General features: G+C 42.6%; 1 protein-coding gene across 1 annotated transcript; it reads right to left on the reverse strand.

The window, feature by feature from the left end:
- Window positions 1–872: 872 nt before the first annotated feature.
- PPP1R3D (protein phosphatase 1 regulatory subunit 3D) lies at window positions 873–9041 on the reverse strand. Its single transcript, XM_007440300.4, has one exon. The coding sequence runs from the start codon at window positions 9038–9040 to the stop codon at window positions 8087–8089; it is 954 nt and encodes a 317-aa protein (XP_007440362.1). The 5' UTR covers window position 9041; the 3' UTR covers window positions 873–8086.
- Between the last annotated feature and the right edge of the window lie 1469 nt (window positions 9042–10510).

Consider the following 10510-nt stretch of genomic DNA (forward strand, 5'->3'; position numbering starts at 1 on the left):
GGCAGTGCCCACATCATCACCAGGAATTAAGCTTGACCCAGGTTAGCCTTTAAGTGCTCTGAGTCATTACCACTCTGCCCAGCTGCAATCCTCAATAGGGAGTAAGAACCCTCTCTTATTGTAATAGTTACCGTGCCTTGATTTATAAGTAAAACAGAGAAAGTGCAAGGCAGTTGTGAATTAAGTCTCTGGGAGAAAAATATATATATTTGTAGTACTCTTGACATAAATAGAGAGAGCAATGCCAATACTAGTCAGCCCAGGAAAAAGAATAGTGTCTTGGTTGTCACTTACAATGCTATCTTCCCTCTCAGAAATGATCCCAAACCCAGAACAATTTTATTAGATAGCAACATGTCATGTTTTGTACAGCTTGGCATTAACCGCAGTTTTTTTCTCCCTAGTCTGGACTTCAGTCTGCTGTGTGTATCCGTCAGGCTTCCGATAACATACAGGAAATAGCTTGAACACACTACCTGATACTTCAGACACTTACGGTTATGATCTTCCCATTCTACAGATCAAAATATATTCCAGACTGCGCAAGGCAATACTGCAACCATTCTTTTGCAGTGGGCATGGAATTGCTCAACCATTATTTTGTTTCACGTTTTCCAAATGCACATATCAAAATTCCTGCAAGCAGACAGCACAGGAAGGTGTTCTATGCCGATTATGTGAAGAGTCAAAATGCTCAGCCATCTATTTCCTGCAGATGCATTTCAAGGACACCCTGAAAAAAAATCTGATTATAGGAAAATTACAAGCACATATGTAAAACAAAGCATCAGGCATGATAGGTGCTGCCTGTTTAAAAAAAACAACAACGATTAAACAAGTTTTTTTTAAAAAAAGTTTGCAACGCATTCAGATATTTAGCCATAGTTTATTTTATTCTTATACAATATTATAAATGGTAAGAATCCACACACATTCTTTCCGGTGAAAGCGTCGCCTAAACTGAGCCACAAACATCTTTTAATGATACGTTATACTCAGCCATGATCAGTTGCCAAAAAAAAAAATACCGTATTTTAAATACAGCATCTTGTTAAAGTGCTTTTTAAAATGGCAAGGCATCACTGAAACATAAAAAGGGAAGTCCACAAGTATTAGTTGCCCTGAGAATAGTACTAAATAGAAAACGGTGATAGAACGGCCTCCGTGCCATGAAATTAAAGGCTTCAGGGTAAAAGCATGCAGGATTGGAATTTGATCTCAGAGAACCCAGTTGATTTGGAAGGAGGTACATTTTAACAAGAGGGGAACGAGAGACCGCAGACAGCTCACCACGATCAGGGTGGCACTCCCAAAAGGCTGTTTAATACCAGAGTTAAGGAAAAAAGAATCACTCTTGGCTGTTTTGCACGGTTACAAAGCTGCTTTAATAGGAACATTCCTCCTGAAACTCTACGTACAGGAACACGGCAGGATTTCTGCAGTACAGTAATAAAGGTCTCAATTATAGGTCTCAGGTCCTTTTATTACAGATTTAAGTGACTCTTCCCCTGTCCCAGGAAGCCCCTCCAGTAGAGGTGACACATCCTTTCGTGAGGCTTTGCTTAGCATGTTCCAATATGGCTTATCTTTAGCCTCCAAACAGATCAGGCTTTGACATACACCAGCATTCTGCAACCCATATACCCTCTATTGGAAACAGCACTATAGTCCCTCCCAAGGGATTTTTAGCATTCTTTCATACAGCAGTCTCCCCCCCCAAAAAAAGTTACATTTTCAGTGGTTTTCCTTGGCGTATCTTTCTTTCCTCCCTTATGAAAAGTAAAAACGTTTACAGATCAGTGACTCACTGCAGGAAGTCCATTTTTAGAGATCAGTGCCCACTGACTGTAATATGTCTATTCCTGAGCCATGTACGTCATTCGACATATCTATCCAAAATTTAGTCCTGTTGGGCTCAGAGCGATGTCATTTTGCAATTAACTTGTGATGCCAGAATAGCAATCCAGTGCCCTCCAGATATTTGGACTGCAGTTCCCAACTGAAAGGGACAGTTTTATCTATCGGCAGAATGAATCGTTTCCATTTTCTTTCTCTACTTACGTTCCATGGCGGAGAGATTCATGAGACTATCAACTGTTTACATCCCAAGTCACATAAGCAGTTATTCCTTAAGAAATCATACAGAACTCACACTCAAGTACCTTAAGCAATTTTTGTGCCTTTGAGTCAGTCTTGACTCCTGGCGCCTGCCTGGACAAGTCCCAACATTTTTCTTGGCAACATTTTCAGAAGTGACTTGCCATTGCCTTCTTCCTAGGAATGGCCCAAAGTCACCCAGCTGGTTTTTGTGCCCAAGGCAGGACTACGACTCACAATCTCTTGGTTTCTAGCCTGAATGCCTTTGACCACCACACAAAATTGGCTCTTACCTTAAGCAAGAGTTAATTAGTTAAGAGTATAGACTTGCATGCCACATGATCAAACAGTGACTACATTTACATGGCATACATTTATTCTGAATGCACCATTCCTTGGTGAAATCTGCTATTCCCATGCCCTGGGGATAACCTTTTGGAAACTTTCTAGTAATCAATACTTAAAACATGGTAAATATTTAAAGCAACCTTAAGCCATAAATTCATATCCAAAGCTGTTGCTTTTGGAGCCCAGCAGTTCAAAAATATAATAATATTGTTTGCTTGGGCTTTTATAATTGTTCAGGTTCTTGTTTCAGGACACGGGAGGAATTAATATTTAAAATAAATGTAAGATTTATTTCCCTGAGTTTGCATAAGGGGAAAAATAACGTCCTTCTGTACAACTTATTTTTCCCCAGGCCTTTGGTGCGGTACCATTCTTTATTTGTGGATTTCAGAAGTGCCTGTTTGCAACAGTAATTAAATGAAATCTCTGTATTCCAAAGCAGTGTATTTCTAAGTACAGAGGACTTGGAGATAAACAGGGGTCAGCTGTGACCTTCATGCCAGACTGATGAGATTTCACTTCCAGAGGCATTTGACTGGTAGGACATCGTTGGATGCAAAACGCTGGACCAGAAGCTCTTGGCTTTGATCCAGCAAGGCAAGCAATAGATTTTTATTTGCATCACTAGTCTAGTGTTACAGTTTTGGGCCTTGCCCGTACTTCTCTGTCCTGATGAACTGGAAAGTAAACAGATCTGCTACCAGGAACAGTGCATCTTCAGAACACAGGATATTTATAATGCAGAGTGCAAAGAGGCCAAAGGAAGTGCACACGTGAAAGCAGTTTTTGAAAAGGAAAAATGATGAGGAAGAAGTCTGCAATACTGTTTCCAAAAAGAGCAGTAACTGTCATATAGCACCTATATTTTCCAAATGCCTTTGGAACATTTCAAGCCCACTGAGTTACTCGTTATGAAAGATCAGAGGGGGAAAGCAAATAAATATTTATTTATTAATCATTTATTATTTACTATTAATCATATTTATATAGCCGCCCATCTCACACAAGGTGACTCTGGGCGGCGTACAACAATTAAAAAAAAAATAGAAATCTGACACCTATATGGGCATAATTATATAATACTTTTGGGAAATATGCCTTCTATCTGCCTACCGATCACATTTCTTTTTCTAAATCCCAATGTTATTAAAATTCTGTGATTATAGAAAAATAAGTTCTGTTTGCTTTCTAAAAGCTTGCACTTGGAAATACTGTAGCACATTTAGCCATTTTATAATAATCATTTGTGTCACAGTTCTAAAACACAATGATGTACGCGGACTTAACTTCTTTATGCAACTGGAATTTAAAACTCTATTTCTTTTCAACATGGGCTGCAAAGCATATTTGCAGAAATTTTATATGAAATGCAAAGTGAAGCACAATATTCAACTCTTTTTGCTTGGTTTCTTGATTTTGATAAAGGTCCAAAGAATAGTTATGGAGCAACTCTATTAGAATACTCAAAAACAAAGGGTCAAATATGGCAACATGAATTATAAAAACAGAAAAGGGAGAAAGAGATTACATTGTTAAGGAGTTACAGATCATCAGGGTAACCTGAATGTATTTTGTACAAAGTAAGCTCTTCTTCATTAATAATGTATTGACCTTTTCATGCCTAACTTTTCACATTTTAGAGATTCAGATGCTGGCAGAAAAATAGGGGCTACTTGAATACTGGCAATAGTACACAAACTGCTTCTCTCAAACAATTCTGAATAAAGGCTTAGAACAAGATCCAGATTTGTTTGGAGCTGGATTTCTTTAATTGCCAGGCACGGTGGCCAAATTATGGAAATTTTAATCTATCAGAACTGAAGGATACCAGATTGAGAAAGGCTGGTCTATGGGCTTCAAGTACTATTTTAAATTACATTTTTCTTACCGTCATGAAACTATGCCCATAATAGAACATGCAACAAGCTTTTTATTTTATAGCTCAAAATAAGGAACAAAAGAATTCTATGCAACGTCCTTTCAGTAGGGACATTGGTCACTTAGGATACTACCCAGCTTGATTCAGAATTGTGGAGATGTCAAACCACCTTTCTTCAGTCATTTCATCACATGCAAAAAGTTGAGTGTGCAAAATTATCCACTTGCAATCATGAGTATAGGATCTGCAATGACCCGTCCCAGCAGTCACAGATCACTGAATGGTACTACGCATTGGCCTGTCCCTGATATCTTTCAAATACTTTATGGCTAAAACTCCCAGATTTCTCAGTCAGGAAAGGTGATGGTAAGGACATGATGATGGAGGAACAAACAAAAGAATGTCAAAGAAATGAAATCACCTCTGCAAGGGTCAATGGCCATCCTTGCTGAAAATGCTGCCTGTAATCCTAACATATTTAGAGAGTGCCCTATTGGAGAAATCTGCTACTTCGCTCTGGTAAGAATCCAGCTTTTCTGCTACCATAACACATTTTCAGAGGTTGCCTAACCAACCTTCCACAGTGACAAACATACACCTAGTCTGAAGACAGAAAACTCAGTTCAACTGCAACCAACAAAATCTCTCAGAGCTATAATGGCCACATGTAGACTCAGAAATATGAAAAATTAGGTTGTAAGCATTGCCGGTTAGCATTCTACCTAGCCAATTTTTCCATGCCCTCTTCTAGATACTTACATAGATACTCCATTTCATTCCACCTTCTCCACTTTTTCACCCCTCCCCAAAGCAATCAGTTAACTTTCTATGGCTACTGACTTTTCCTTGAGCTATTCAGGGGGTTCCCTTTGGCTCCACCTCAAAGATTTGTGTGTTCTTTACGATTTCATGAAACATGCCATTCTATCTACATAAGGATCCAAGTTCAGAAAACGAATTTGCTACTGAGGGACAATATTTCTACTGAAATCAATAGAGAAAATCCAAGAGATTTGTTTGAAGTGTCCATCCTACTTTCTATTTGTTTGAAAACAAGAGATCTAAATACACTTCTTGGCTTGGTCACCAATAAGGAAAATAGATTTTCCATTACCCAATGTTCCTCTTACGTTGGCCAGGCATATCAAAGGAAGTTCAAATTCCAAAGAATGGCCCCTTGAGAAAACATCTTGTATAGAAGTCCTCATTAGCAAATATAGGGCTGACATGAGTTTCTACTCTGGAACTGGGATCCCTTCCAGCTCCCATGAGATACAGAGCATGCATAGCTGGAATGCACTGCAGTATAGCAGCCCGAAGGTTATTCAAGGCACAGTTATCAGTCCAAAATACAAGAAATCAGAAACCAAGTACATTAATCTTCTCTGCATCATGTGCAAACAAAGCAAAAAACCCAAACCCTATGCTGGGGGTGGATTGTGGGGGTGAAGATGGGAGAATAATTTGCATATAGAACGGGAGGGGGGGGAAGCTCTGTCAGGAAACCTTGTATAAACAACCAGATTTATATCATGGACAATCTTTTGGGAGCCATTGAGTGGATGAAGCCAGAGCTAAAAGCAGATGTGGTCAGAACCCAAAATGGATGGGATTATCTGTTTCCTGACATCTCAAATATTTTTCCTTCTGAAAATATTTGTTCCTCTTTCTCAAGAAGTAGTCCACAAGGAAAGGAGAGGTGGTTCTTATTTGTACTTTTCTCTTGCAGCAGCTTATGAAATTAGTCTGGGGGCTGCATAAAATTAGTCTGAAGGCCATACATGATGTACAGCTGCAAATTATCCACCCCATCTTAGAGACTAGTCCAAGCTAGGTGAACTCAATCTAAGGCTGCTTGCTACAGCATTCCAAAATCATGTCACAAAATGGGCAGGGAGAAAATAAAGACTTGTACTGTATTTCATCATACTACATTGCACAAGGTGATTCCTCCTGAAGTACTGAATGTATGCTAGATCTCTGATTTTAGAATACTTTTCAGGTCCGCTGGCAATCACAAATTCATCTCTCATCAGTTGTTTACATACATCAGAATGATCCTTAGCTTAGTATATACACACAAAAAAACCCTTCCACACTCATTGCTATCTTCACCATATCACCAGTAGTTCTTCCCCAAGAAGGAGCCGCTCTCTATGAAGTGAGCCACAGAAGTTGCCTTACAGTCTTAATGGCATATGCAAACGTCTCAGTCGATGTCAACAACAGCAACCTCCCAAACACGTATGCATACAAATGGTGACAGAAACAGTACAACATGCAACTCAATCCTTAACTGCACCGGTAGCTGTATCACCCAGGAGTTGGTGACGCAGGGCATCATTTACTTCTTCTAAATTATTTTTAAAAAAGCCAAAATCTCATAAGATCTCCTAGAAATCTAACACATTTCAGTGTTGTTTTGTTTTGGAATCTAGGCCGTTACCTAGTAATGCCCAAGGCTGGTAAAGTATAACCCATATTAATTATATAGGCAAAGAAGCATTCTCATTTCTTCTCAGAGAAAAGTCCTGGGACTCAGTTTCCAACCAAGCAGGCAGTTTCACATTCTAAAAAATGTGATTCAGGATGACCTCTGTGTTAACTATAAAAAAAGTAAAAATGCCTGTGAGTCAAATCTGACTCTTAGTAAGTACATAAATACATCCATGAAGTTTTCTTGGCAACAAAAAAGAAGTGGTTTGCCAATCCCTGTGTCTAAGATTTTTTTCACTTTCTCACTCTAGCCATGGCTTGTTTGGAAACCAGTTTAAGACTGGCTGCAGCCTACACAGTCAAAATCAAACATTGGTACAATGTGGCTGTAGTTCATTAAAATATGGTGACATCAGCTTCCACCTTTTGTTGAAGTTTGCCATTATTTGCCTTTAAAAGTGTTCACGGTCATACTTCTACAGAATAACTTCATTTTTAAAATCTTTCTTAGCAGATAAATTTGCTGGAACTTATAATTTGTATAGTATTGTGTTGAATGGGATTCAACATTGAAATTATTTTGCAGAACAGAAATAGCTTAAAAAGAAACAAGTCTGCATTTAACTACTGCTTTTTCCAGAGCTACTTTGACTCTGACCTGGAAGGCAAAAAAAAAAAAAAAAAAATTCTCCACAAAGTAAACTGCATTTTCTCTTCTTTTAATAACAGGAAGTCCTATAAAACACATTAGTATTCATGGACTTGAATGCCAGATGTGTAAGAAAACTGTCAGATAGGCATTATTAACTGCACCATAAATTTTCATTTCTATTTAAATGGTTATTTTTTGCCTGCCCCCACCCTGCAGCATTTGACCAGTGCATTAAAAAAGTGCAACATCTTTTTTTTCTACTAGAAATTAACAGAAATACGCTTGTGTTCCATCTGTCAAAGACATTTCCTTAAAAAAAAGTGCAAAAAGTGAAGTGCAAAACTACAGAGCACCAACAAGTGAAAAAATAAACAGTATGTCTTAAAATACTGCATAATGAGCACATTCTGAGAATTAATCAAAACAATAAAAGAAATTGGCTTGCTTCTACTGATCACACCTCTTGGCTATGATTCCTACACATTTAAAGTGAATTTAGTGCAAATCACTGCAAATTAAGGCCCTTTATCCTTTTCTTTTTTTAAAAAAAACCTGCTTCTCTGAACAACTTTTGAACAGATCACTTGTTCTTCTTTTGTTCTGAAGGATCTTTGCCATGTTGAAGAGTTTCTTTGGTGCCTCAGGAAGAAAGCGGTCAAATGAAGGCTTTGCTTTTAGATGAAATGAATCCAGCTCTCTTCACATTCTCTGGGCATCTTAAGTGGATGACTCCTACAAGTGAGGGTGTAGTTCTTGTCTTGATTGTTATCCCAGTGTTCCTGCCCGCTGACTTGGTATAATATGGCAAACTCAATTACTGAGCTAAGCTGGAGGAGGAAGGGGGGGAGAGGGAGGAAGAAGGTAAAGATGTCCACTTGGGTCTCCCCATCCTGGCCAGCAACACTGCTATGCCACTGAGCATTTATTTCATGCTGGCCCTTCCAGTGATTAAAAGTGTAGCGCACAACCACCTGCTTCTCAAAGGCAACGTTGATCACTCTGATCATGCCATTCAGGCCCAGATCTGAGCTTGTCACTCGTTCCAAACACACCCGCTGCTGCTGCAGGCGGCCGAGGAAGTTGTCACAATCCACCGGCTGCTGGAAGTCAGGCACCAGGCAATGCATGGTGAATTCCAGGTCCACCCTGCTGCAACAGAGATCTGAGTTAATGGACAGCCGGGAAAGAACATGCAGCGGGATGGATGGGTCTTCCCCAGCTTGGAAAACTTTCACTTCTGCCAGCTCCAGGCCCAAGGCATCTGCAAACCTGACCCGGTTCTTGCGGGTGTTGCAACCTGGAACACGGCAGGGAGCCACCCCGCTCCACCTTCTCTCTGGAGAGCTGGGCAAGGACCTGGCCCGACGGCGCATGATGGGTCGGAGGTGTGGGTCACAGCTCGTAACAGTGGCGCTCTGAGGAACTCTGCGTTCAGCTTCCTTGCGAAGGGGGGAGTTCAGATGGCTGGCACTGCTGCTGCTATACAGTGGCTGGCACCTCTTCCTTTCCACAGGCTGGGATTCTTCGCCCCGTAGCATGTTCTGGTAGAGATCAGAGAGATAGCTGTGACACCGCCGTGGCGCCCTCAGCACGCTCTGTTCCTGAGGGCAAGCAGTTTGAGTGGACATCACTGCTGCCAGAGACTACCTTTCGCCGAGACGTGGAGGAGAAGGCTCAGTTCAGTGAGGAAACAAGCACGGAGTGACAAGGCCCAGCGATGGTTCGCACAGTCCCTGTTTGATCAGTCTTGGCTCTGGCAGAACAGACTGAGAGAACCCACTACAGGCTTGGGTCAGATGCTGTAGGATCCAGAGCAGCGGTGCAGAGGCTCCAGGCTATCGCACAGGCTGCAGGGGGACTCAAGGCTATCAGTGAGAATGCTGGAAGCCTGGGTGTTGTCCCCTAAGCTGGCCACCGACTGGAGGCTGTCCAGCTGGATGCTGGAGGTCTCAAGACTGTCCCCAAGGCTGAAGACGGACTGGAGGTTGGCCTGGTAGCGCCGCAGGGAGTCCAGGCTGTCCCAGGGGTTGAGGCTGTCCTGGAGGAAACTGGCCGAGGCAAGGCTCTCGCGCTGCCCAGCAGAGGATTCGAGGCTGTCGCTCTGGATGCTGGAAGACTCCAGAAGACTGCCAGGGCTGGAAGATGCCCGGAGGTGGCTGGGCTGGGCAGAGAGGGAATCGAGGCTGCCGGGCAAGCTGGAAGGAGTCTGGAGGCCGTCCCCGGGAGCGACGGGGGCCTGGAGGCTGTCGGCTTGTACGGTGCTGGTGCTGGTGGTGGAAGAGGACGGGGTCAAGCTGGGGCACGAGCTAGAGACGGAGTCTGCAATGGGAGACTCTGGAGCCCACATCCAGCTGAACTCCGGCTTTTTCCGCTTCCCCGCGGGTAGACGGTGCTGGTCCCGCAACCTTCTGCGACGACCCCGGTTTCTGTTTCAGGCGCGCCAGAGCAACAAGCGGCACCGAAAAGGGGCGCGCGGGCGGGCAGTCGAGCAAGCTGCGGCTTCCGATCTTCCTCCCTCTGCAGCAGGTCAGCTGACGCGCAAAAAGGGCTTGCAAAAAAAAAAAGGGGGGGCTGTTGCAAGAGAGCACGTACGTGCACGCCCCCTGTGACGTCACCGGCCGCTACCAGCTCATCGCATCGCCATTGCCCTTCGCAGAAGCCGTTCTCGCTCCTTGCGCGCCGTCGCTTCGTTAAGCTGTCATCAGTCGTACTTGTTCCCCGCCTGCGCAGAAGCAAGAACGAAGCCCACCGCGCCCTTTGTCTTGCCCACACTACTACCTGAAGGAACCTGATTGAAGAGGGCAGCCGTCAATAAGGAAAGAGGCGGAGCAATTAAGGGTTACAAGAAGTCCCCAAAAAGCAAAATCACGGAACAGGCTAAAAAAGGAGACGACTGAAAAAAGTCGGAGCGCAGATGTGTTTTACTGCCAGCCTCTGTTGCAATTTGAAGCACCCTGATCTAGAAGTCAGCCCTTTGAACTCCAAGGAGTTTGATAAAGAAACACACTCTAGAGTGTGCTGGCAGTTTATCAGATTGCCTTCAGCTGTATGATGTATTTTATACTTTCTCAATTCTCTGATTTCTCTTTGGTGGATAG

This window comes from Python bivittatus, unplaced genomic scaffold, assembly GCF_059951505.1.
Source record: "Python bivittatus isolate LINGU-HERP-01145 unplaced genomic scaffold, Pbiv_v1 ctg000700_np1212, whole genome shotgun sequence".
Classification (NCBI taxonomy): Eukaryota; Metazoa; Chordata; class Lepidosauria; order Squamata; family Pythonidae; genus Python; species Python bivittatus.

Bases quoted from the DNA above. Each gene is read 5' to 3' on its own strand.
- PPP1R3D (XM_007440300.4), bottom strand. From the start codon at position 9,040: ATGTCCACTCAAACTGCTTGCCCTCAGGAACAGAGCGTGCTGAGGGCG.